This window comes from Bos javanicus, chromosome 2 (assembly GCF_032452875.1).
Source record: "Bos javanicus breed banteng chromosome 2, ARS-OSU_banteng_1.0, whole genome shotgun sequence".
Taxonomy (NCBI): Eukaryota; Metazoa; Chordata; class Mammalia; order Artiodactyla; family Bovidae; genus Bos; species Bos javanicus.
The window spans coordinates 94593851-94621453 of record NC_083869.1 but is presented as its reverse complement, the minus strand read 5'-3'; the positions used below and the strand labels follow the sequence as shown (position 1 = coordinate 94621453).

General features: G+C 39.3%; 1 protein-coding gene across 9 annotated transcripts in view; it reads left to right on the top strand.

The window, feature by feature from the left end:
- The window catches only part of CMKLR2 (chemerin chemokine-like receptor 2), a 56187-nt gene that overhangs the window by 20167 nt on the left and 8417 nt on the right, over window positions 1–27603 (top strand). For 2 of the 9 annotated variants that reach the window (XM_061382472.1, XM_061382463.1), the window contains one exon: window positions 26286–26352. The exons of 1 other annotated variant lie outside the window; for it this stretch is intronic. In XM_061382472.1, the coding sequence (XP_061238456.1) occupies window positions 26286–26352 (67 nt within the window). Of the gene's footprint in view, window positions 1–6879; window positions 7209–8657; window positions 8814–15956; window positions 16020–26285; window positions 26353–27603 lie in introns of those variants that run through there. 6 more of the 9 variants (XM_061382480.1, XM_061382491.1, XM_061382529.1 and 3 more) reach the window with 6 other exon arrangements.

Below are 27603 nucleotides of genomic sequence, written 5' to 3'. Positions count from 1 at the left end.
CCCCTTTCCCATATATTTTTCAGTGCCTATTTCTTAAAAACAAGGACATTCTCCTACATAACCACTGTATATTTACCAATTACAGTAAATTTAAAATTGATCCTGTATTTTTGGCACAATGGTAAAGAATCCACCTGCCAGTGCAGGAGGTGCCAGAGATGCAGGTTGGATCCCTGGGTCCGGAAGATCCCCTGGAGAAAGAAATGGCAACCTGCTCCAGTATTCTTGCCTGGAAAATTCCATGGACAGAGGAGTCTGGTGGTCTATAGTTCAGGGTGTAGCACAGAGTCGGACTGGAGTGGGTGACTGAGCGTACACACACACACAGTTGATTTATAATGTGTTAGTTTCTGGTATACAGCAAAGTGATTCAGTTATACATATATGTGCATTCTTTTTGATATATTTTCCATTATGATTTATCACAGGATATTGAATATAGTTCTCTGTGCTCTACAGTAGGACCTTGTTGTTTGTCCATTCTATGTGTGACAGTTTTGATGCAATCCTTTGTTAACTCTAATCTATAATCCATATTCTAATTTTGTCAATTGATCTAGCAATGTTCTTTCTGGCTTTTTATTTTCTTCCAGTACCAGAGGCACGCCAGCATCACATATCTCATTAAAATTGTCATGTTTCTCTAATCTGTTTTAATCCAGAACATTTACACAGCCTTTTTTGACTGTGATGACACTGGCATTTTTAACGAAAACAGAACTTAAAAAAAAATGTTCTTCATTTGGAGTTCGTCTGATACCCATCTTGCGTTGCAGATTCAGTTCTGCTAGAAGAAAATTTTAGTGGTCTTCTTCTAGTTTAAGACAGAGTTTAATGGTCAGATGTTTACTAGTTTATGCCCTTAGAATCAACATCTGCATGTGGAATGGGAGGTGAGGGGGTGGGCATGGGGGTCAGCACAACCAGGCAGAGGGAGAGATTAAGCTGTAAGGGAGAACTGACAACCATATTTGACTCTCAATGGACCTCTGAAGCTAAAATGGACTTATCAGAATTACCCTTCACTGGTCCAAGGTGACCAGGCCTTCCTACTTCCGTCTTAATCATTGTTGGCAGTTGGCTACTCTAGAAGGGCCTCTATGTAGTAGCAGAAGTCTCTGAAGGGCTGTTATTTACAGATGGGGGCACTCTCTTGACAGCTCTTCCAGGAGTGAGGACAACAAGTTTGTCCTTATAGAGGGATCTGGAGAATGCATTTCCATTCACCACATTTCACGATTAAAATCAGATTTTTTCACTTCTATCTGGATGACTGCTATGTATGTGTATACATATATATGTATATTTTCTTTTTTATTGGAATGGGCTATGATCCATAGTATCACAAAGAATCAGACACAACTGAAGTGACTTAGCACACATGCATGCACATGGTTGATTTACAAGGTTGAGTTACAATAATTTCTGCTATACAGCAAAATGACCCAGTTATATATACATTTTTTAACATTCTTTTCCATTATCCTAGCGCTTTTCTGAATCTTTTGAAAGTTAGATTGTAGACTTCAGCCCTAAAAACTTCAGCATTTACCTAGAATAAAGAAGATTGTCCTACAAAACAATATTATTAACATACCTAAGAAAATGAATAAGATAACTTAATGATATTCAATTCATATTAAAATTCCCCCTATTATTCTCAAAATATCTTTTATAGCTTTTTAAAATCAGTATCTAATCAATCATATTAAATCCCTAATCATATTAAACTCCCTTTTCTCTTTTTAACTAGAATAATCACTCTTTTTCCATGACAAAGCCTTTCTAAGGAGACGGGGTCTGATGTCTTGAAGAACCTTGCTATTTTTTTTTTTTTCAAATTTGAAAGTCATAAGACTTAATGTTGCAAGAACTGAGGATGTTGCTTTTTCTTAGATGATTTTAAGTATTAATACAGATGAAATAATTTTTAAAGATGTAAACTGCCTTTGTTGGTGAAGGACAGGTAAGCCTGGCATGCTGCAGTCCAGCTCAGTTCAGTTGCTCAGTCATGTCCAACTCTTTGCCACGCCATGAACCGCAGCACACCAGGCCTCCCTGTCCATCACCAACTCCTGGAGTTCACCCAAACCCATGTCCATTGAGTCGGTGATGCCCTCCAACCATCTCATCCTCTGTCGTCCCCTTCTCCTCCTGCCTTCAGTCTTTCCCAGAATCAGGGTCTTTTCTAATGAATCAGTTCTTCCCATCAGGTGACCAAAGTATTGGAGCTTCACCTTCAGCATCAGTCCTTCCAATGAATATTCAGGTCCGATTTCCCTTAGGATGGACTGGTTGGATCTCCTTGTTGTCCAAGGGACTCTCAAGAGTCTTCCCCAACACCCCGGTTCAAAAGCATCAATTCTTTGGCACTCAGCTTTCTTTATAGTCCAACTCTCACATTCTTACATGAGTACTGAAAAAACCATAGCTTTGACTAGATGGACCTTTGTTGGGAAAGTAATGTCTCTGCTTTAAAAAGACATTACTAGACATATGCTGTCTAGGTTGGTCGCAGCTTTTCTTCCTAGGAGCGTTTTTAATTTCATGGCTGCAGTCACCATCAGCAGTGATTTTGGAGCCCCCCAAAATAAAGTCTCTCATTGTTTCCATTGTTTCCCCATCTGTTTTCCATGAAGTGATGGGACCAGATGCCATGGTCTTAGTTTTTGTTTAATGTTGAGTGAGTTTTAAGCCAGCTTTTTCACTTTCCTCCTTCACTTTCATCAAGAGGCTCTTTATTTCTTCTTTGCTTTCTGCCATAAGGGTGGTATCATCTGCTTATCTGAGGTTATTGATATTTCTCCTGACAATCTTGATTCCAGCTTGTGCTTCATCCAGCCTGGCATTTCACATGATGTACTCTGCATATAAGTTAAATAAGCAGGTTGACAATATACAACGTTGACATACTCCTTTCAGACCCCCTTCATGGGGTCCCAAACAGTCAGACACGACTGAGTGACTGAACAATAACAATCTTTAGAATTGTAATTGAAGGCCTACTTTTATATCCATAATTAATTAAGGGGAGTCAAAGAGAAGTAAAGAGATAAAATGGTTTTATACCATTTTTATTACATTTTTACAAAATTTAGTCAATATTTGTGCACTAGTGTGTTTGTATGTGGAAACATAACTAGATTCTATTTAACTTTCACATCTTCTCTAACAAAAAGTAAAGGAAAATAAAAAGCCACTTAGTATTTCTGTAATTTTTTAAAAAAGGAAATGAAAGACTCATTATCTCACCTATCATATTATGTTGTTTCATGATCATATTGCTAAAGCTTTTTAGTCCTTTCAACTTAGCACTCATTATGAACAGCTCTTATCCTCTTAAAATATTATGACTCATTCATTATAACAGATTAAGAAAGGCATGAGACACAAGAATGTTTTCAGATTATTTCCAAACAGGTTTTTTTACCTAATGTCCTTCAGTTGAACTAGTTATGAATTTTCTGATGGAAAATAAGTTTATTTCTGCTAGGTGTTTGTCAGAATACTTGCAAAATTTGTCACTGCCGCCATCTTGGCAGCTAACAAGAATACTTTTCTGTCTCCTCCTTCTTTTCTCCTTTCTTCTATTTTTAACAGAAAGAATTTACTGTTAAACCTATATTTTTACCCAAACTAAGATATATCCCATAAAAACTAAACGAAGTGGGAAACCTAAATATAAAACTAAATATTTAATGTTATGAGTAGGATAAAATATAATAGACAGCAGGTCATTTTGCCTATTTTGAGCTAATCTATTTTGGTTCAGCACCATTCTTTGAGTGCCTATTATGTTTAGGCTCCTGTACTGGACTGTATAGTTCCTGTACTGTGGGAGTCACAAATTTCATTAATTCATTTATTTATTCATTCATTTTTATAGTCTCTAGGACTAAAGCAAGTTTAGGAAAGAGAAGGAAATGGTGGGAAAATATATGTTTTTCCATAGAGATTTATTAAGTGGTTATTCCTCTTCTTTGATTTCATAAGCTGAATTTTTAAAAGAACACCATGCTGTTTCAGTCAAATGGTTTCCAGACACACAAAATATGCCAATTCAAACTCCCTATCCAGGTGACATGAGCAAAATTAGTGGAGTAAGGATCTCAGAAAATTCTCTTTCACAGAAGCTGCAATAAACTGGTAAAATGGTCAGAATCAAATTTTTCAAAACTCTGGAAATTACCCAAAGACTTGCAACAATCTGGGGAGTGTTTGTCAAAGAGAAGGAGGAGAAGGAGAAAGGAGAGGAGGAAAAACAGCTCAATCTCAGTGAAAGAAACGAGTTTTCTGTCTTAAAAAAATTTTTTTTTTTTTAAATTTTTTGGCCACACCACTCAGCAGGTAAGATCCTAGTTCCCTAATCAGGGATCAAAACCACGCTCCCTGCATTTGAAGCATGGTTTCTTAACCTCTGGACCACTAGGGAAGTCCCTCTATGGCATTTTTAACTTTCCCTAGTCCCATCTCATACTCTCCTGCTTTATGACATTCTTAAAAACCAACAGCCTGCTGGTGAAGGGTGAAGAACAGCAGCCTGAGAGCCAAGGGAAGGGACAGAAAGGGGCTGAAGCTCTTTCAAAGCTTCATCCCCAGAGAATTATTGTATGGCCTGTCTGTTGGATAGGAATTTTCCCTGGAAAATTCCACTTGCTGGGTGATTTATTTGACTTAACTCAGAGCTCATTCAGCATGAAAATTTTTTTTCCACATAAGCATTTTTCAAAAAAATTACAGGCAGTTACTTAACTTTGCAGCTGCCTGAGGTGATGGATACCAGTTGGGTGAAAACATTAGACTAACTAGAAAATTAAAAACTGGGAATGAGACATACAGAGGGTCTTTTTGAAGCTTCTGAATCAAGAAGGCCACACACATGTATGGATTGTGCCTATGCCCACGGCTCTGTGCATTGCAAAGACTGACTTGAAAAGGCTCTAAGCTCTCACCTCTCGATGACCTTAAGATTCTGTGTAAGGGAGGTGAAGGCTAAGGCAGAGCTGAAAAATGCACTCTCCTCCTAACACGCACATACAGCCTCTCACCAAAAGCCAGGATACTTGTTGGTTCTAGGCATTTAAGTAAATATCCAGGTCCTGAAACTCTGAGTTGGTATATATTAGATCTTTTCCATTCTTCATTTTTAGCCTTTCTTTCATATCTTGCATATCATCATCTTTCTATACTACATTTTGGATAACTTCTTCAGATATGTCTTCTAGTTTACATTCTCCCTTCAACTGAGTATAAACTACAATTTTATGTATCCATTAAATTAAATTTCAAGGTTAACTTTGTAATTTCTAAAAGTTCTACTCTATTTATTTATTTCTTTTTTGGCCATGCCATGCGGGTTCTTAGCTCCCCAACCAAGGTTGGAACCCATGCCTCTGCATTGGGAGCTCCGAGTCTTAACCACAAGACCACCAGGGAAGTCCCTCTATTGGATTCTTTGTAAAACTTTCTTTTCCAAAAGTCAATATTCTGCCTAAAATTCGAGTGGTTATTGGTGCTTCTGTCCTTTGTATTCAGTGTTTTAAAGTATTCTGCTAAATTTCTGTTTTCTTGTGTATAAGATGGAAGGACTAGATTATCTCCATTATCTTATCTCACTTCAAGGACTATGATTCTATGCTGTTAAGCCACCCTAACTCCAACCACTTTCAAAGAAATTAAAGAATTGAAACTAATCTGTAAGGGAAGAGAACTCTCATTCCACAAACAATAATGGAAAAAAGAATAAAAGTAACAGAAATGACAACCAGATATTTGGGGGTGAATATGGGATATAAGAAATTTTTTTCCCTTCATTGTACATCACATATGAAAGAACTGTTCTAGTCTTTTCTCTCTACCCTCCATGCTACCCTATCCATCTTAAACACCTAGCAGAAAAAATTAATAAAAAAACAAATAAAATACTTAGAGACAGCACCGCATATATACATGATAGATAGAAGACCATGACTAAGCCACAGAATCAGCTGTACATCCTGATCCATAGCCAGGAGAGCCATCAAACTGTACCAAGTATAACATTAGAGTAACCAAAATCTGGAGTTTCAGGGTTGGCAGAACTTTAGACATTAAGTCCAGTCACGTTTGATGTCAGAAAAACCTTCAGCTTATTGTTGTCTCATTAAACATCTCTTAAGAATGAGATCTGTACCATCATCTGACAAAGCTTTGTACTTGACCAAAAGCTCCATGACTTTATTTCATTACTCTTCAGCACTGTTTCACTGGGGCCTTGAACACATAGGAGATATTCAGAAAATACCTATCAAATGAACAAATGCCACTTTTTTTTTTTTTTTAAATGCCACTTTTAACAGCTATTTATAATCTTAAGAAAGTTTTGCTTTATACTGAGTTAAAATGTCTCTTTCCCTCATAGTCTTAGCTTTTACCCTCTGGCCAGATAAAATATTTCCTGCCTCTGCATGAAAAAAAATGTTACCCTGCTCTTTCTTTTCCAGAATAAATAGCTAGAACCAGGTCATCCAAAACTCCTCCCATGATGTCATTTTAAGTTTTCCCTTCATCCTGTTCCGTCTCTTCTGGACATGTTCCAGTGTATCCTTCTTCATAAATTTAATTTCCAGGAAAGAACACAGTACCTCCAGGTGCATTCTGACAACTCAAGCAGAGTTGGACAAATACTCCCTCAATTCTATCCAAACAGCCAAGGGCAAATTCACTCCCCCTTCTGTTTTTCTAAACTGCTACATCCCTTTCTTGACTTTCATTAAGCTCATGGTCAAGGAGAAAGCATGTGTTAGGCAGAAATTTAGCATGTCCAGAGGTCAGAAGAGGTCACCCAAGGGCACTGATCTCAGTACATTTGGTGAATGGTGCCCATCCCATGGAAATGCAGGTGAAGGGGGTTGAGGGGAAACCTTCTGGGTGCATCTGTCCCCTGCCCGTGGATGGTGAAAAGGCATGGAATAAACCATTAGTTCATAGGTATGTATCTCTTTAATGTAGGCTTACCCAATCCAATTTAGGGAAATAATTCAGGTCCTGTGACTGCTGTCTAAGCACATCACAGCCGGGAAAACCTGTCTGAGAAGATGATTTGCTTTGTGCTGTAACTGGCATAAAGTTCAGTGCAGGTATTGCTTAACAAGCAAGTTCTGAAGTGAAAGAAGATAGGTAAATTTTAAAGGATATTCTGGACACTGCCTTTCAGACCCATTTTCCAGGTCAGTATGGTGGAATTAGACTTTTTTAGAAGCAGTAGAATAACCATTCTGAATATCTCTCTAGAACCTTCAAAACTTTGTGTTGAATGAAAGCAAAACTAAACTGTTTTAGACTCAAGGTATCTATGCTTACTATTAATATGACTGTTCTTAAGTGTCATTGAAGTGGAGCTTAGAAATGGCAAGGTTTTTTTTTTTTTAATAGTCACATGAGTTATTAAACATAGTTTCAGGGAATCATACTTTAGACTTGAAGTAGTTTATGTGACTTTATCTTGTTAGAGAAAAGCTGTGATTTGCAGAAGAGAGAGAGGAACTTGTTCTAAAACTAGAATTTTTAAAAAGAGATTTTATTGCATCAAGGATATCAAGTGGTTTGCTACTGAGTTTCATCCAAGTTCCTTGTCAGGAAACATGCTGCCTACATTTTGTTCATTTAATACATATGTTGTGTTATTTGTATAGGTGCCCAGATATTTTCTGACTGCTCCCTTGTGCTTGAGTACTTGGAGAAGTACTTGGCTTTTGAATTATCCCAAGTACAGACTGTCCCCAACTTACAATGATTCAACTTACAATTTTTTCACTTTACAATTGTGTGAAAATGATACACATTCAGTAGAAATTCTACTCCCAATTTTTTTAAAGACTTTAAAAAATGTTTATTTTTATTTTTGTATTTGGCTCTGCCAGGTCTCAGTTGCAGCATGCAGATCTTCAATCTTTGCTGTGGCATGCGGTGTCCTTTAGTTGGAGCATAGAAGCTCTTAGTTGCAGCATTTGGGATCCAGTTTCCCGACCAGGCGCCCTGTGCTGGACTATGTCTTAGCCACTGGACCACCAGGGAAGTCCCTGTACTTTGAGTTTTGATCTTTTCCCAGCTAGCAGTGTATAGCGTATGATATACCTCTATACTCTGTTGTGATGTTGGGCAACGGCAGCAGCCTCCGCTCCCAGGCAGCCAAGTGATCTCCAGGGTAAACAAGTGATATAACCACTCTGTGCCCAGACAGCCGTCTGGCTTTCGCTTTCAGCATAGTATTTAGTTCGTTACATGAGCTCTTCAACACTTTCTTATAAAATGGGCTTTGTGTCAGATGATTTTGCCCAGCTGTGGGCTAAGTGTTCTGACCATGTTTTTAAGGTCAGCTGGCTAAGCTGTAACGTTCCTAAGGTTACGTGTATTAAATGCATTTTTGACTTATAGTATTTTCAAGTTATGATGGGTTTCCCTGGTGGCTCAGACAGTAAGGAATCTGCCTGCAATGTCAGAGACCCAGGTTCAATCCCTGGATGGGAAAGATCCCCTGGAGAAAGGAATGGCTACCCACTCCAGTATTCTTGCCTGGAGAATTCCATGGACAGAAGAGCCTGGTGGGCTACAGCCCATGAGGTCGCATAGAGTTGGACATGACTGAATGACTAACACTTTCACTTTTTCACCATCAGAATATAAAGCCGATCAAGGAAGATCTGTACTGAGATCATATATGCCTATATATACCAGATATATGCCTGTCTTTCTCATGAACCACTCTACTAATGACCTTGAGAAGGTCACTTTATTTTCCTGAAGTACCAGAGGCAAGGTGTTTCTGAGGCAAGGTGAGTAATACTAAATATAAAAGAAACAAATATATTAAAATTATTTACTGAATATTTTTACCGTGTTCAGAACCAGTTTGCAAAATAATATAGTTGAGGTCTCAAAAGTGGTTCTTGGGACTTCCCTGGTGGTCCAGTGGCTAAGACTCCATGCTTCCAATGCAGTGAGCCCAGGTTTGACCCCTGGTCCGGAAATGGCAACCCACTTCAGTGTTCTTGCCTGGAGAATCCCAGGGACGGGGGAGCCTCGTGGGCTGCCGCCTATGGGGTCACACAGACTGAAGTGACTTAGCAGCAGCAGCAGGCAACTAGATCCCACATGCTGCAACTAAGACTCAGTGCAGCCAAATAAATAAAATACATATATATGTATTTTTTTAAAGTGGTTCTTGACTCAATTTTCTATCACTAGTCTGAGAGTAAGTAAATGTAAAAAATGGCCATAATTTAAAATGAGCTAAGAATAAGGAAAATAGCTCTTAAAATAAAATCGTATGTTTTATCAGTATCTTCCTACCTCCCTTGTCTTTCCCCTCTTGCCTTCCTCCCTCCCTCCCTTCCTTCTGTCATTTGTCAAGGAAAAAAGAGGAGGAAATAAAAAGGAATATGGGCTATATGAACAAATACTGTCTCTCCCTACTTTCTAACTATGCAAACTTTAATACTGTATGAAGATCTAGTTAGGAAGGGGAAGTCTCTTGTCTTCTGTAGTTCTATGACAATTTCAGGCACGGCTGTGTGTTTATAAACTTTTCTCGCAGATGTTACATTTTATGAACCCTGACTCACCAAGGGTGGTACTGGTGTCTTTAGACGGAAAGAAATCTCTGAGGGATGAAGGATTACACAAGTCTGGTTCACTCAGAACCCTAGATATTTGAATAGAATATTTCCTGGGAGGGGGAAAAAAGGCAACAAGATTGTGCCACACTTAAATGAATTCAAATCCATTTTTTTTCTCCTAAGAGAATGAGGGAGGGACAGCATTCTTGTCTGGGGAGGTTTTGTTTTCATTTGCAAAGTGTTTTTAATTTGTGTAGGCATTTTGTTTTGGGCTTTGGTCCATATTTGTGTTCCAGTATTCAAAAAACCACTTACTAGTAGACATTTTTTTAATACTTACTCTAGGCAAAGCACTGGATTTGATGCTACTTGGAGGCACAGAGAATAAAAGGGCTAGAACACTTTGTACTGCCATATTTGATCTTCTCGTGAAAGTTTAGGGAGAAGGCAATGGCACCCCACTCCAGTACTGTTGCCCGGAAAATCCCATGGATGAAGGAGCCTGGTGGGCTGCAGTCCATGGGGTCGCTAAGAGTCAGACACGACTGAGTGACTTCACTTTCACTTTCCACTTTCATGCATTGGAGAAGGAAATGGCAACCCACTCCAGTGCTCTTGCCTGGAGAATCCCATGGACAGAGAAGCCTGGTAGGCTGCAGTCTATGGGGTCACACAGAGTCGGACACGACTGAAGCGACTTGACAGCAGCAGTGAAAGTTTAAACTCAATGTCACCTGTATCTTTCAGATTTGGCACCTGGAATCCTAAGTAGGAAGGTAACTCATACAAAGTCTTAGAGTGACATGTAGGACAAAAACTTAGAACCATCTTTCCTGAGTTCCAGTGTTCTTTCAACACACCAGGCTACCTAATACCAATGAACGTCAATGGGGTCAAACATCATGACACCAAAAATCTCAGTAAACAAAATGAATACAAGAAGTCCATGCTGAACAAAATATCAAAATTTTAAGTGGAGTCAGGATCTGACCCTGTACTCGCATGACCCAACTTCACTTGCTTCACCCAAGTCTTGGCCCTACGTCATGTAATCTGAATTTATGGGTGGACCAATGGGGAAAGCCAATATGAAAATATTCTGGGACTGGGATAACACTAAAGGAATCCTGGAGTAAATAAAGTAACATATCCAGATGTTCAGAGATGGATCACGCACGATCCACATAGTAGTGTATTGAGATAAAATAGCTCTCATTTGTTTTAATAAGACACATATTGAAGACAAGAGGAAAAACTTGAGATGCGATGGTGGGTCATGCTAATTTCTAGGGGACAAGAATCCCGTTTCCCTCAACGGCTCTGCAAGGTGAGGACAAAGTGGAGTCCTGAGAGTCTCACAATGGGGTTTGGTTGGAGGGCTTTGATCAGAACTAGAAACTGGGTTAAATTTTTCTTCCTCTTTCTGATTTTCTTCTCTCTCTCACCCATGTCCTGTGCTTGAAGTGATAGTCCAGGTCCTGGATATATACCATTTGAAAATACTCTTGCCCTTTGTAGGACAAGAAGAAATCACAGTGGAGTCCTGGGGGAAAGAAGGGGCTTTTGGGCAAATGCAGTACCTACATGGTCCAGGCCACAAGGGGACTTGAGACTTCGCCAGCTGTGGAGCAGTAAAGGATAGGCATTTGCCTGGATGTCCTCAGAACACAGCTGCCATGGCTGGATGAGCATTGGTTTAGGTTCCTGGTCTGCTAATTTTGTTCTTCATGTTTCTACATTTGCAGTAACTTTAACAGCAGAGTTAGAACCATGCCCAGGAATAGAACAGATTCTGGATAAATACAGATCTCTGGCACAGCTCTGACGTGTAGCCACAACAGAATCTCAAGGACCAAAACTTCTCATAAGCTGGGTCCACCTGGCCTGGAGGTGGAGTTGTGGGGTGAGGAATGGTGGGAAAGGGTCTAATTAAAAAACAGTGTAGTTACTTTTTTTTTTGCTTCACAGCAAGCAGGATTTTAGGTCCTTGATCAGGGATAACCAGGGATTGAACCTGTGCCCCCTGCAACAGAAGATCAGAGTCTTAACCACTGGATGGCTAGGGAAGTCCCCAAAGCACCTTTCTTTTCTTACATCATTCTGAGCTTCCTCCTGTCTAATCCTCCTCACTTGCAAGGAAGAGGGGTTTATTTATTTTGCTTTTTATTCAGCCAATTATGGCTCTAGAAAAGTAGAATTATACTCTAATTTCAGTGCTGTTCTTAGAAACTATTGCTTTAAACACTCTGGAGAAAGGATTCTTATACCTTGAGTGCCTAGAGGGTAAGAACTTGGGCACTTACACATTTTAGTAAGAATCTAACCATTCTAACTTGCCAACTGAATGGTTTTGCAATTTCCTTAAGTTTCCTCACCTCCAGTTTCCCAATCAGTAAGTACAGAATAAAAGCTCAAAAGTAATATCTATTATCATAGATTCTTGTCCTTGATGGATGATGTTAAAGACCCTCTAAATACAGATGTCAATACCTTCTAAAATGTCCCCATCAGCAGCCATTCAGCCCACCCTGTGCCATGGATCTCTTTGTTTGTTTGCTGGCTGATAGATTTTGAACAGCTGTAAGTTTTGGGTTCTACTAAGCCAAACTTTTCCTACCTATCGTGCCAAGTAATTTTTTGCCCTAGCTTCAGCACTGGAACCACACAGAATAAATGTTTTATTTTTTCCTCATCTTCAGGTATGTGAAAACAGCTCTCAGACCGCCTTTATTTTTAATTTTTTTATATTGGAGTATAGTTGATTAACAGTGTTGTGTTAGTTTCAGGTGTACAGCAAAGTGATTCAGTTATATATATATACACAAGTCTATTTTTTAAAAAATTCTTTTCCCATTTACATTATTAGAGAATATTGAGTAGCATTTCCTGTGCTATACAGTAGGTCCTTGTTGGTTATCTATTTTAAATATAGCAGTGTGCACTTGTCAGTCTCAAGCTCCCAATCTATGTCTCCTCCCGACCTGTCCCAGCTGGTAACCATAAATTCATTCTCTAAATCTGTGAGTCTGTGTTTTGTAAATAAGTTAATTTGTATCATTTTTGAAAAATTCAACATGTAAGCAATATCATGTGGTATTAGTCTTTCTCTGTCTGACTTCACTTAGTCTGATAGACTCCAGTTCCATCCATTTCGCTATAAACAGCATTATTTTGTCCTTTTAAATGACTAAATAATATCGATTGTACATATATACCACGTCTTCTTTATCCATTCAACTGTTGATAGACGCTTATGTTGGTTCCATGGCTTGACTATTGTAAACAGCCTTCCTTTCTTACCAATTCCTTCAACCATTCCAACAAATGTAATTTAGTCTCAAGTCCTTCCTTTTGCATTGCTTCTTTTTCCAATGGTCTTCTCAAAATCTGTTTTTGCAGACTTCAACCAACTATACCTCATATAGACTGACAGTGATAAAGTGGAGTGTTGAGCCTACTAGCTTACTTGGACTACCATCAAATAATTTAAAGTGTTCATGAAGAATGTTTCTAAACCATTGCAATGATGACTTTGGTATCCAACTGTTTGGTTTTTATCAATGGCAAATCTTTCAACTGGTGCTTTATTTTACCTTCCATTACTACGTTTGATCCTATACTCATTTCTATCTCCTCTAAGTGAAAAAAACGGCAGAAATATTTTCAGGCATAATCTTGTATGAATGGGAGGAAATTCTAGAACTGTTGTCCCTCACTCCTCCTACTTTTTTGCTGCTATCTTGAAAAAACATTACTTTTGCTACCAACACAAGTTTCCCTTCCCCCTGCTTTACCAAGTTCACTAACCATCTCTCTGTATGATGAATAGTATTGTTTTGTGAAGTGGCTGAAACTTCAATATATTTTGTGAATTACTTGAGTACTGTTTTTTCTCCTTTTGGAGACTAGCCTTCTCTCTTCTTTTTAATTTTATTAGCTATTTATTTGTTTTAACAAATATTTACTTACTTATTTGGCTGCTCCAGATCTCAGTTGTGGTATGTGGGATCTTAATTGTGGCATGTGAACTCTTAATTGGGTATGTGGGATCTAGTTCTGCAACCAGGAATTGAACTTGGGCCCTCTGCATTGGGAGCTTGGAGCCTCAGTCATTGCACCACCACCTTTCTTTTTTAAAGGAAGGAAATATCTTGATAAAAATTGAAATAAGCATGTAGTAGCTGGCTAATTCAGTTTCCATCCCAAACTGGATGTTTCTCCTAGATTTCTCAGTGTCACAGCAATATGTGATTAAGATCAAAACATCTTCAGTGCCAAGGCTTCAGAAAACAGAAGTGTGTTATAGCAGCAGCACAAACTTCTACTGTGTGTCCCTGACTTTTCCGAAGCATATGTTTGTCTGCAGAGATGTCAGGTTATGGTTAAAGATTTTTGATGCACACCAACATAGTCATGTTTGACTTTTTTTTTTTTTTTTTTTACTAAACCATGCATGGTATCTATGAGAAGTTTTATAATCTGGTAGGTACCTTGTTGCGATTTTTGCTTCCAAAATCAATTCTTCAGTAAACATAATATTGCCCAGAAGACACTAAAAAGGGTTAAAGCTCTAGTTTTGATCGCTTATATGGATGGATATATCTATGACATAAATCGAACAATTCAGATGTCCAATAGCTAGCTAGTCATATGCCTTACAAAAATAAAGTTACAGAAGTCCTCTAGCATCAAAGTTTCCAAATTAAGTGCCCACTTCTTCCTGCTAAAAAATTATTTGCATATACAGAAATCCTTTTTGAAGAACATTTTAAAAATTTGCTCTGACCAAGGCTTTGAAACATTACATTGTTAATTGTGGTGATTCTGTCCCAGATTCCAGACAAAATTTGGAGAAAAGTGGGACTTCCCTGGTGGTCCAGTGGTTAAGACTCTGCTCTTATACTGCAGGGTTCAATCCCTTGCTGAGGAACTAAGATCCAATGTGCTATGTGGCACAGCAAAAGAAGAAAAGAAAAGAAAAAAAACGAGAAAAGCGAGATAAAGACCTAGATCTTTAATAAAAGGTGAAAAATAGCTTTTTTAAAGAATAAGAGAAATATAATGCTTTATAGTGTTCTGTTTTCTCACCACTCTTGGTCAGATAAAGGGATAGTACTGGCATTTGGGGCTAGACACAAGGGTTCCCCAACTTCCTTTGGAGGACAGGCATCTGTCAATGTGTGATCTCAGTTCAGATTCAGTATTTTTCATAATATAAAGCACACATAACAAAGCAAGTTTTAAAATCTCTCCTTAAGTCTTCTCACTCTTCTCCTGAAGTGACATAAAGAAATCCCATTATCTTTCTACTTTCCTTCTAACCCTCTATTGTGTACTGCTTTTGGTCTTAAACTGGTAGTAATTGGAACTTCCCTGGTAGTCTAATGGGTAAGACTCCCAAAGCAGGGGGCCTGAGTTCAGTCCCTGGCCAGAGAACTATATCCCACATCCTTCAATTAAAGCTCCCTCAGGCTGCAACAAGGATGGAAGATCTCGAGTGCCGCAATTAAGACCTGGCACAGCTAAATAAATAAGTATTAAAAATGTAAATAAATCCTAAGAGTTTCATCACAGTTCAGTTCAGTGGCTCAGTTGTGTCTGACTCTTTGTGACATTGTGGACTGCAGCACGCCAGGCTTCCCTGTCCATCACCAACTCCCAGAGCTTGCTCAAACTCATGTCCATCAAGTCAGTGATGCCATCCAACCATCTCATCCTCTGTCATCTCCTTCTCCAGCCTTCAATCTTTCCCAGCATCAGGGTCTCCTCCAGTTCTTTGCATCAGGTGGCCAAAGTATTGGAGCTTCAGCTTCAGCATCAGTCCTTCCAGTGAATATTCAGGACTGATTTCCTTTAGGATGGACTGGTTGTATCTCCTTGCAGTCCAAGGGACTCTCAATAGTCTTCTCCAACACCACAGTTCAAAAGCATCAATTCTTCAGCACTCTGCATTCTTTATCACAAGGAAACATTTAAAAAATGGTAGTGATCGATAGCTATAATTACTGAGCATGCTCTGTGTGCCAGGTACTGAGCTAACCTTTTTTTGAGGATTTCCTTATGTAATCATCATAGCAACACTATGACTTAGAACTATTACTGCTGTCATTTTGCAAATGAGGAAACTGATATTTCAAGGTAGTAGGTGATTTGTCCAAAAATCCACAGCCAGAAGAGATAGGACTAGGATTTGAAGTCAGGTATTCTGATTCCAGAGACAATAGACCCCTTTATGGTCTGATATTTAAATTACACCCATGTGTTAATTATCTTAAAGTCTTGCAAAAAGAATCAAGCCTGAAAATTTCTCCCTAACCTAAGGTTATTCATTCACTCTGTTTTCCTCCCCCAAATCCACAGAGCTTAACAGATTGTGCAAATCAGGACATAAACCTCTGGGTGGAACGTCAAATCAACTGTTGTGTAAGTAGGCACTGACCTTTCAAATATGTGCTATGTTCTCTTGAACTGTCCTAATGAAGCATGAGGGTTAGACGTGCAAATCAATCAGCAACTGCCTTTTATGAAAAGACCTTGATCCCAACAGAGTGAAAATAGGTATCACTTCATGTCCACTGGGTCAATTTTTTTTTTAACTAAAGAAAAAATTTTCTCTTCCCTAACTCCATTTCTTCTTAAATTATTATTTTTTTTTATTTTTAATTAGGGGATAACTACTTTATAATATCATGCTGGTTTTTGCCATATATCAACATGAATCAGTAAGAGGTATACTTATGTCCCCTCCTTCTTGAACCCCATTTGCACCTCTTCTTCATCCCATCCCTCCAGGCTGTCAGAGAGCCCTGGCTTTGGGTTCCCTGCATCATACTGCAAACTCCCAGTGGCTGGCTATTTTACATATGGTAATACATATGTTTCAGTGCTAGTCTCTAAAAATCATCCCACCCTTTCCTTCTCCCACTGAGCCCAAAAGTCTATTCTTTACATGTCTCCTTTGTTGCCCTGAACGATCATTGGTACCATCTTTTTAAATTCCATTTATATGCATTAATATACAATATTTGTCTTTCTCTTTCTGACTTACTTCACTCTGTATAATAGGCCCTAGATTCATCCACCTCATTAAACTGACTCAAGTGTGTTCCTTTTTATAGCTGAGTAATATTCCATTGTGTACATGCACCAAAACTTCCTTATCTATTCATCTGTCGATGGACATCTAGATTGCTTCCATGTCCCAGTATTGTAAATAGTGCTGCAGCAAATATTGGGGTACATGTGTCCTTTTCAGTTATGGTCTCCTCAGAGTATACGCCCCGTCGTGGGATTACTGGGTCATATGGTAGTTTTATTCCTAGTTTCTTAAGGAATCTCCATAGTGTTCTCCATAGTGGCTGTGTTAATTTGCATTCCCACCAACAGTGTAAGAGGGTTCTTACCCCCATTTCTTTATGACTTGTGGGTTTTTAGTACTCCTATATGCTACGTCACTTTAGTTATATCTGGCTGTTTGTGACTCCATGGGATCACAGGCTTCTCTGTCCATGGGATTCTCCAGGCAAGAATACTAGAGTGGGTTGCCATGCACTTCTCCCCGGGATCTTCCTGACCCAAGGATCGAACTCACATCCATTCCATCTCCTACATTGGCAGGCAGGTTCTTTACCACTAGCGCCACCTAGGAAGCCTTTTAATTCCTCTATCAGGGATCAAACTATGCCCCCTGCAGTGAAAGCACAGTCTTAATCACTGGATCACCAGGGAAATCCTTGAAATTAGCTAGTGTTTAAATCCAGGGTTGAGTTTCAAAGCCAAGTCAGTAAAAAGTTATTGTGAGTGTTACCCTAGCTTAGCTAAGCTTCCTAAAATATTCTATTAATTTCCTAAATGAATGTCTTTCGGATATGTCTCCCTCATCTCCGTTCTAACTCTCACTGCCTAGGGGCTCTTCCATCTTTGACCTTAAGTGTGTCAATATGTCCCAAACTGCCTCCAGATGATCTTTACAAAAATTCAGTGATGACACTCACTAGTACAAATAGTTTTATTTGCTCCCAACTCAACAGTGGAATAAAATCTTAACTACTTAGGCATGACTTTCAAAGGCCTTCATTACCAAAACATTCCCTTGATTGGTTTTGTCTTTTCCAGTCAAACCAAAACACTTCCACTTAATCCTAATATGCCCATTTTCCTAATAAGGAATATTAACATTTGTCTTAATGTGTGGCACTAAGGAATAAATGGGAGCTACAGATAGATAGGCTGCTGCTGCTGCTGCTAAGTTGCTTCAGTCATGTCCGACTCTATGCGACCCCATAGACGGCAGCCCACCAGGCTCCCCCATCCCTGGGATTCTCCAGGCAAGAACACTGGAGTGGGTTGCCTTGTCCTCCAATGCATGAAAGTGAAAAGTGAAAGTGAAGTCACTCAGTTGTGTCCGACTCTTAGCAACCCCATGGACTGCAGCCCACCAGGCTTCTCCGTCCATGGGATTTTCCAGGCAAGAGTACTGGAGTGGGGTGCCATTGCCTAGATGCCTCTTATTCAAGGATAGGCTCTGCCAGGGCTTGGGGTGGAAAGGAGCAATCCAACAATAACCATTTAACCATCAATATCAAATTCAACCTTCAATTTCCATTTAAAACTCCCTTGCTTCTCTTGGGTGAATAAACAGGGAATCTTTATAAAATACTGCTGTGTCCCAACACCTTCCAAGCAGAGGTCATTTTTCCAAAGGGCAACAAAATATTCTGCTGGTGCCAAACATCTTGAGTACAAACTGGGGTGTGGTATACTGTTTATGTTTGATAGTGAGTGAAAAATATTGAGCAATGACCTCAAGTAACCCTCCCCCACTCTCTTTCTCTCTCTCTCTCACACACACATGCTTTTGAACAAAGTCTCTTCCCTAAGTAGACAGCTTTTGAGAGATATAGTTTGCTGATCACATATGTTTACTGATTGATGGATTTTTGGTTTTCTCCAAAGAGTTTCTCTCTCATGTCCATTGATTCTTCCTGCTTATTTTTGTCATTCAATCAGAAGAAGGGTATAGATACCCTCGAGGTTCCCTATGGTTTTCATGGGAGATACATTTCATAGGAGATGCATTCTTGAGTTCTTTATCAGGGTAAATGGGGGAATTCTGGGGCTTCACCAGTGTCTCAGTGGTAAAGAACCCACCTGCCAATGGGTTTGATCCCTGGGTGGGGAAGATTCCCTGGAGAAAGAAATGGCAACGCTCTCCAGTATTTTTGCCTGGTAAATCCCATGGACACAAGGAGCCTGGTGGGCCACAGTCTATGGGATTGCAAAAGGGTCAGACACGAGTTAGTGACTAAACAGCAACAACAACAAGGGAAATTCTACACAGGCAGACAGTGGTCAGCAACATCAAAACCTTCTCTCTGGCTGAAGCAGATTAGACCCTAAATTTTCTTAAGATTCTGTTAGATATACATTTTTGCAGTGGTCCATGACAACCCATCTAACTCAACAATATGAAACTAAATTAAACTCCTTTGCATTCACCAAATGTTCTGCCAGAAGGAATCTTTGTGTTTTGTCAAGGTAGATAAACTAAATGTTTCCCTCTACAGTCGAGTCTCATTTAAAACCACACTTAAATGTTTAAAGATACACATTTCTACCAGATGTTCTTTCCCCAAATCATCTGGATTTTATGGAATGTTTATCACTATTTTTTCTGCCAGGACTCTTGTAGTGAAATCTATTTATTCAGGAAAGAGTTTCAGCTTTACCGTCTATTAAGTCTGCATAGATCAGAAACCAATTTGCTTAATTCAATAAACTGCTCTGTGCTCCAGAAGTAGATATTTGTCACTTGAGTGTCAGTGTAACTGTAACCCAGGAATGTGACAACTTGGCTCCCCACAGCAGCTGAATCCCTGCAGTAAACATGCCCCTCCACGTTCTCTGGAAGCCAAACCGCAAACCTCAGGGGGTGCTTCTCTGAACTTTGCTCCACACCAAGCATTTTTCATACCATTTCTAATGGACTCAGGCGGACCTTTTTTATATTCATGTCCACAATACCGCTTGACACTCACTTCAGAAACTACTCAAAAGATTTAAGATCATGGAGATCTTTCTGTCTTTATTTCAGACAGAATTATTTGCTTTTCAGCAGCACATATGGTTTAAGACAAATACAGTAGCTATTTCCTCTTTTTCAGTCAAGTCAAAAGGACTCATCTTGGCGATGTTTTGTGCACTTCCAAATTGAGAAAAATAAATGACGTCTCAATGGAAAGCCACGGCCAGCCAAGACAGTTTCATGTTTCCTGTTTAATGAATGTGAAAGTTTCCTTTAAATCTGGATTCTAAGTTGGCCTGCTCTGCATCTTCATTTCTGGTTATTGCCTAGCCAGGGTTTTTTTCTATTGTTCAGACATCCCTCCAGTTTCATCTGAGTCTTCATTCATATCTCCTCTTTTCAAAAACAAAGAAAGTTTTATGTGCCTAAATATACATATGTGTGTGTGTATATGTAGCATGTATATGTGCTCAGTCATGTCCAACTCTTTGCAACCCCATAGACTGTAGCCCACCAGGCTCCTCTGTGGAATTTCCCAAGCAAGAATACTGAAGTGGGTTGCCATTTCCTCCTCCAGGGGATCTTCCCAACACAGGGATCAAACCCACATCCTTGTGTGTCCTGCATTGGCAGGCAGTTTCTTTATCACTGTCTCACCTGAGAAGCCCTGTATGTGTGCATACACATGGTGAAACTGAAGAAAAATCCCCCCGTATTTTCTTTCTGTATCTCTTTTTGCTCTTTCTCTCTTATCAAGAATAAATAGATAAGTATAACAGTATGTTTGATGATACAGCAGAATGTCAGGGGCTTTTTTTTATAGAATTTTTATTGGAGTATAGTTGCTTGAATATCAGTTTTTAAAAGTTTAAAAATACTTGTTCTTAAATATAGGCCCTTAAATTTAAATTGGCAGAAATGCCCAAGGTAATATCCTTTCTCTGTAGACCACATTTTTACTTTGAAATTGCAGGTATTTTCTCGAGATTGCATTATCATACAGTTCGTTTGCATTCTCACATGTGTATAGCTTTTCTTTTTTCAATAATTTTATTTCTTACTATATACAAGGCATAGTGTTAGCTAAGATTGCATATTCAAGTATTGACAGCATCTTGGAAAGTGTCATAAATGAGTGATTTAGAAGTGGTGACCACGACAAATGAGACAATACATCCCTTGTCTGAAGAGGAATGCAAATGCTGCTATAGGAAATACAGGTCCATTATTACCAGATAATATACATTTTCCAAAGAAGCTAGAAATTGCAATTATTTTTGTGAAGTCTATTAATGTTTAATATTAGCATTGACATCTAGCATACATTTTTTTTAACACTTTTTCAACCAAATCAAATACATTTGCAATCTCTACAAAGTGCAGTTGGTTTAGTGGGGTAGAGTGGACCAAGCCAAGCCAGGACTCCAAGGATAGAGTGCCCACAGATAAAGAGCAGATTCAACAGCAGGAGATAGAAGAAAGGAGTTCAGACTGAGCCCAGTGTGTGTAGATGAGGGTTTCTGAACTTTGGCATCCTTGACTTTTGGGGGAACATGAGTCTTTGTTGTCGGGGGCTGTATATTCTAGGATGCTTAGCAGTATCTCTGGTCCCTACCCACTACATAGCAGCAGCATTCCCCCCTCATCCTCCATCCTTTGTTGTGACAATCAACAGTGTCTCTAGATATTGTCAAATATCCCCTGGGAGGCAAAGTTGTCCCCGGTTTGAGATCCACACGTGTAGATTGTGTCAGGGATGGACAATCGGAATTGTCAGAGCACTGACCCCTGGGATGGTAAGCGGAGAGTCTAACCAAGGTTGGGAGAGAAGCATGGGTCTTCCTAGAGAAGAAAGGAGCAGCATGATGGAAATATGCTAACAGTGTTCTCTAGAGGACCAAAGGGATAGCAATCCAAAGCTGGAACCTGGAGTAAGGACTAGGAACAAGGCAATAACCCAGTTATTCAAACCAGAGAACGAAGTAGAAATAGAACCATGGATCAGGACAGCTGCCAAGTTACACTTTGAACAAGAAATATAGTTGAGTCCAAGTTTGGGGCAGAGCAGAGCTTACAGGTAGAAAGCTGTGAGAATTAGAACAGTGATGAGGCAGGGAAATAGTGGTCTAACCAGAGACGGCAGAAAGCGGGGTGAGGGTCATTATCAGGGAATTTACTCATCATTCCCTTTTGAGAACCAGGAGCTTTGTTACAGCTCCAAGGAAGGGCTCTGGTTCTAGGTAATGATCCATTGTTTTGCCTTTCTTATCAGGGTCCTCCTTAATAACTCTAACAGAAACCCAGTAAAGTCAGGAACTTGTCCATAGTATCTTTTATCCTAGAAAAAAGAAGAGTTATCTTGATTCTTATATCAATTTGGAGAAGGTTAAAATGAGGGTCTGTGGAGAGGCCCTGAGTAGCATTAAATTTTATGGTTGCCTCACTGGCACCAAGGGGAAATCATTCTCAGAGGCCAACTCGGAGTTTCTATTTCCATTTAACATATAGCCTCCTCTCCTTCACTGTTGAAAATCTCAAAGTCTTCAAAGAGTTTGCCTCCCCCAGAGGTCACAAATTTATAGCTGGGCTGAATATGGCCCACAACTATTTAGTTTTAAAATAGTAGTTTAGGAGTTGGGAACTTTTCACATTAAAAATACAGATAATCAGGGACTTCCCTGGAGGTCCGGTGGTTAAGACTCTGCACTTCCACTGCAGGAAGCACAGGTTCAATCCCTGGGGGGAACTAAGATCCAGCATGCTGCAAGTCATGGCCAAAAAAATAAATAAAAAAATACCTTAAAATATATATGTGTGTGTGTATGTATATATATATATATATAAATTTTCACCCATTCACCCAAAACTCTGGCAACACTAAGCCCTCATTTCCCACATGGAAACAGTTGGCTGGAATTGAGTAGCTGCTTTCCACTGAAAGCAAGTCCACTGTTTTTTGGTTCACCCAAATCCCATTATCTCCCCAACTTGGACTATTGTACCCATTAAAGTTACCTGCCCTTGTGACATTTAAATTATGAAATAAAGGGCAGAGGTCATTTAACTCTGCCCAAGTCACATAGGTCTATTACAACTCTAGATCTGCTCCTCATTTCCTTATAAAACAAGAGTCTCACCAGCCCGTCATAGTCAATGGCAAAGACTGCTCCATGAGATCATCCAGGACCCAGGCTTCTATCTTGTGAACTATCATGTTTTCCTCATCCACCTGGTATATGATGACTCATCACTGCATCCTCATTTAGCCAATAAGAAGAAGAGAAAGAGGGTAGGGGAAGGCCTGACACTGGCATGGCATCAAGAGGTCTAAACATCTTATTGTATATATAAGCCAAGGACTTCCAAAGTTTGCCAACAGATCACTAGAATCCAGGCAAGAAACATGGATCAGATTGTCACTGATAACCCTCAGAAGGAAGTGACTGCCTACACCTAGAGAACAGTTTTCTCCAGACTTTGAAACAAAAAATTTGTAATTTTAAGCTACTCAACATAGAGCACTTTGTTACAGCAGCCCTAGGAAACTAATAAAGTTAGCCTCTAGATATTTGGATAGGTCTAAGTACCATTTGGAAACTTAATTCAATCTGGAGGCACGTGTAAACTGTAAAGCAAAGTATTGGGTTGGCCAAAATTTTCATTTGAGTTTTTTGTAAGATGTTACAGAAAACCTGAACAAATTTTTTGGCCAACCCAATATAAGCAAGGCAAATAATTAAGAATATGTCCTTGAGGGTTAACTGTCTAGCCAAGGACTTGGTAGGGTAGTCTTTGAATTCTGCCTTACTTCTCTCTTTTCTCCATCCCACCCCTCCCTCTCACCATCACCAACACACAAAAACATCTGCTGTAAGTCACAGGGGAATTCCTAGCTTATATTTCCTGTGAGGGCTTCAGCTGGGCAGTATGCAGCTCCTCTTGAAGATCTTTCTCCAAGCCTAAACTGGTCATTATATCTAACCTACGTATCTGCTTTCTGGAAGATTAGCAATTTCTCTGGAACAGGGCTTTCTGTTAGAAGGGATTCTGTTTGGAAAGATCACTCATCCTCAAGGTAATTCTCGTGCCCCAAGAGAATTGGGAAGGGGGGTAGTTGGCATCCTTCAGCAGACCCTATGACCATTCTGGCCCAGCATGGTCAGCAGTGACAGCTCCTGACTTGGTGAATATAGTGGTTGGGTGTAATTACAGGTCCTCCAAATGGCTTTTCTATGTTTGGGGAATGAGATTCCATCTACTCATTCCTTTGGGTTTTATAAGGTGATTCCAGGCCATTTGGTTTCAGGATTGCTAATAGCCTAAAGAATAGGTCACAGGCACCAAAACCGTGGCTTCCCTGGTGGCTCAGTTGGTAAAGAATCTGCCTGCAATACAGGATATCCAGGTTCAATCCCTGGGTCAGAAAGATCCCCTGGGGGCCGTGACAACCCACTCCAGTATTCTTGCCTGGAGAATCCCCATGGACAGAGGAGCCTGGCAAGCTATACAGTCTGTGGGGTCACAGAGTCAGACAGGACAGAGCAACTAAGCACAGCAAATTAAGCCCTGTATTAAGCACTGTGGGGTCCGAAGATGACAGTCATTCTTGAGGAATTCACAGTTTGGTAGAGCAGAAATCAAAGAGAAATCAATGAAAGTGTAATGTGTTATGTACAGTAAGAGCAGGGTGACAGAAGCGGGGGAATGTCACATGGTTAAGAGCTCAGGATCTGCATTCAGTGGAGCTGAGTTTCGATTCTGACTCTCCAATTATAGGTTGCCATGAAACTGGGAAAGTCACTAAGCTTTTCAAAGCTTCAGTATTTTCCCTTGTAAATAGGAAAATAGTAGTACTTATACACTTTATATGATTTTTTTCAAGGATCAAATTAGATCATACATGCCTAGCATCTAGGAAATTCCCAACAGCATTGATTACTGCATATGATAATAGTTATTATTAAGTATTATTAATATAATTATCTGAGGGGAGGTAATGTTAGAACATGTTCCCAAGAAAAGGTGGCATTTGAGCTGAATAATGAAAAATAAAGAGAAGTTGGCTGAGTTTGGGTTTGGGAAGATACTAATGAATTGCTTTTGTTTATTATGCTCAGATTCCTCAAATGAATTTAGATAAGATGATGAATTCAGTGTTAGTCAAATTGAGCTTGAGATGGCTGTAAGCAACACAAGGTGTTTTGACCTCTTCATTCTAACTCTCTCAAATCTTATATATTTACTCTATCAGTGATTATAGCTCCATGAGATGACTATAACTACTAGTATTTTTTCTACTTGATTTTGAATACTACAGATAGAAGTAGCAAAATTAATTGATGAAGCTAGAATTGTACCCAATAAGCTTTGTTTTGGTTGAAAATTTGACATTTAAAGTATTCTTAGCCCAGGAAACTAGACTTGATAGCAGGAAAGAAAAATGAGACCACAGAAGAAAATAAAGTTTGAAAGTGAAAGTCGCTCAGTCTTGTCTGACTCTCTGTGACCCCATGGACTATACAATCCATGGAATTCTCTAGGCCAGAATACTGGAGTGGGTAACCTTTCCCTTAAATGCACTCTACAGGAAGTTAATGTAGAAATTAAGTGGTCATAGTCAAGTTTGTTCCAAAATATATCTTTTAGTTGAAAAGTCTTCCATATTGATATAATTCTGATGAATATATTTGAATTCATAAACGCAGAATCAGAACATCCATGAGTGCCAAATGGGTCAAAATCTCCAGTGCTTGCCTGTGACATCCAAGTGGTGAGCCAAGGAAGCAAGTGGAACTCCGTCCAGATCTTCAGAAGTCAGAGTACTAAAGTTTTTTTTCAGAAGTCTTTTATTATTAGAGGAATAATTGCTTTACACTGTTGTAGTGGCCTTACTGTACATCAGCATGAATCAATCACAGTTATATACATAGCCCCTCTGTCTGGAGCCTCCTTCCCCCCACCATTCCATCTCTCTATGTCATCATACAGTGCCAGGCTGGCTCCCTGTGTCATATAGCAGCTTGCTGTTTATATGTTTTACACATGATAGTGTATATATTGTCTCTGCTGCTTTCTCAGTTTCTCCTTGCTGCTTCTTCCCCTGCTGTGTCCATAAGTCTGTTCTCTATGTCTGTGTCTCCTTCTCTTCTCTGTAAACAGGTTCATGGATGCAAATAAAGAGGTTAAAGTCATCACACATAAATGTTAATCTGTTTTCTTTTGCATCTTCCATAAAATAAAAATACCTGGTAAGAATTTAATAAGTACTTGAATTTTAGATTCTCTTGAGTCAGCCCTGCAAACATTATGAACATAGAAATTGCACCTATAGTGTGAATCATTTTAATTTAGCATTTACTGAATATTTAAAAAAAAAATAAACTTTCACAGCCTTGAGAATGATTATAGCAAAATTTAGGTCCATCAAGACTTGGACACCTAGAGTGTTAATCACAAGTCCTACCAAGAAATATACTATTTCTAGTTCATAGCATGAAAAAGAATACTTTTTTTTTTTTTTCCACACCGTGTGGCATGTGGGATCTTAGTTCCCTGATGAGACTTTGAAGTCCTTTGCATTGGTAACAAGGAGTCTTAACCACTGGACTGCCAGGAAAGTCTGAAAAAAAATGTTTTAATTCATGATATTTCTTTAATAATTGTAGGTCTATTCAGGTTTTGTTTCTACTTGTGTCCATCTTGGAAGAATATACTTTTTGCCAAATATTTCAAGTAAGTATTTTTTTCATAGTTCTCTCTCATTTACAAAATCTCTACTTCCTTTTTTAAAATTTTTTTATTGAAGGATAATTGCTTTATAGAATTTTGTTGTTTTCTGTCAAACCTCAACCTGAATCAACCATGCTGCTGCTGCTAAGTCACTTTAGTCGTGTCCGACTCTGTGCAACCCCATAGTCGGCAGCCCACTAGGCACCTCCGTCCCTGGGATTCTCCAGGCAAGAACACTGGAGTGGGTTGCCATTTCCTTCTCCAATGCATGAAAGTGAAAAGTGAAAGTGAAGTCGCTCAGTCGTGCCTGATTCTTAGCGACCCCATGGACTGCAGCCTACCAGGCTCCTTCGCCCATGGGATTTTCCAGGCAAGAGTACTGGAGTGGGGTGCCACTGCCTTCTCCATAGGTATACATATATTTACTCCCTTTTGAATTTCCCTCCCATCTTCCTCCCCACCCCACCCCACCCCTCTAGGTTGATACAGAGCCCCTGTTTGAGTTTCTTAGTCATACAGCAAATTCCCGATGGCTATCTATTTTACATATGGTAATATAAGTTTCCATGTTACTCTTTCCATACATCTCCCCCATTCCTCCCCTCTCCACATGTCTTTAAGTCTATTCTCTATGTCTGTTTTTCCATTGCTGCCCTGTAAGTAAATTCTTCATTACTGTTTTTCTAGATTCCATATATATGCGTTAGAATACGATATTTATCTTTCTCTTTCTGACTTACTTCACTCTGTATAATAGGTTCTAGGTTCATCCACCTCATTAGAACCGACTCAAAGGTGTTCCTTTTTATGGCTGAGTAATATTCCATTATGTATATGTACCACAACATTTTCATCCATTCATCTGTTGAGGGATATCTAGTTGCTTCCATGTTCTAGCTATTATAAATAGTGCTGCAATGAACAATGGGATACATGTATCTTTTTCAATTCTGGTTTCCTCGGGGCACATGCCCAGGAGTGTGATTGCTGAGTCATATGGTGGTTTTATTCCTAGTTTTTTAAGAAACCTCCATACCATCTTTCATAGTGGCTATATCAATTTATGTTCCCACCAATGGTGCAGGAGCATTCCCTTTTCTCCATACCCCCTCCAGCATTTATTGTTTGTAGATTTTTTGATGATGCCCATTCTGACCGGTGTGAGGTGATAGCTCATTGTAGTTTTGATTTGCATTTCTCTAATAATGAGCAACGTTGAGCATCTTTTCATGTGTTTGTTAGCCATCTGTATGT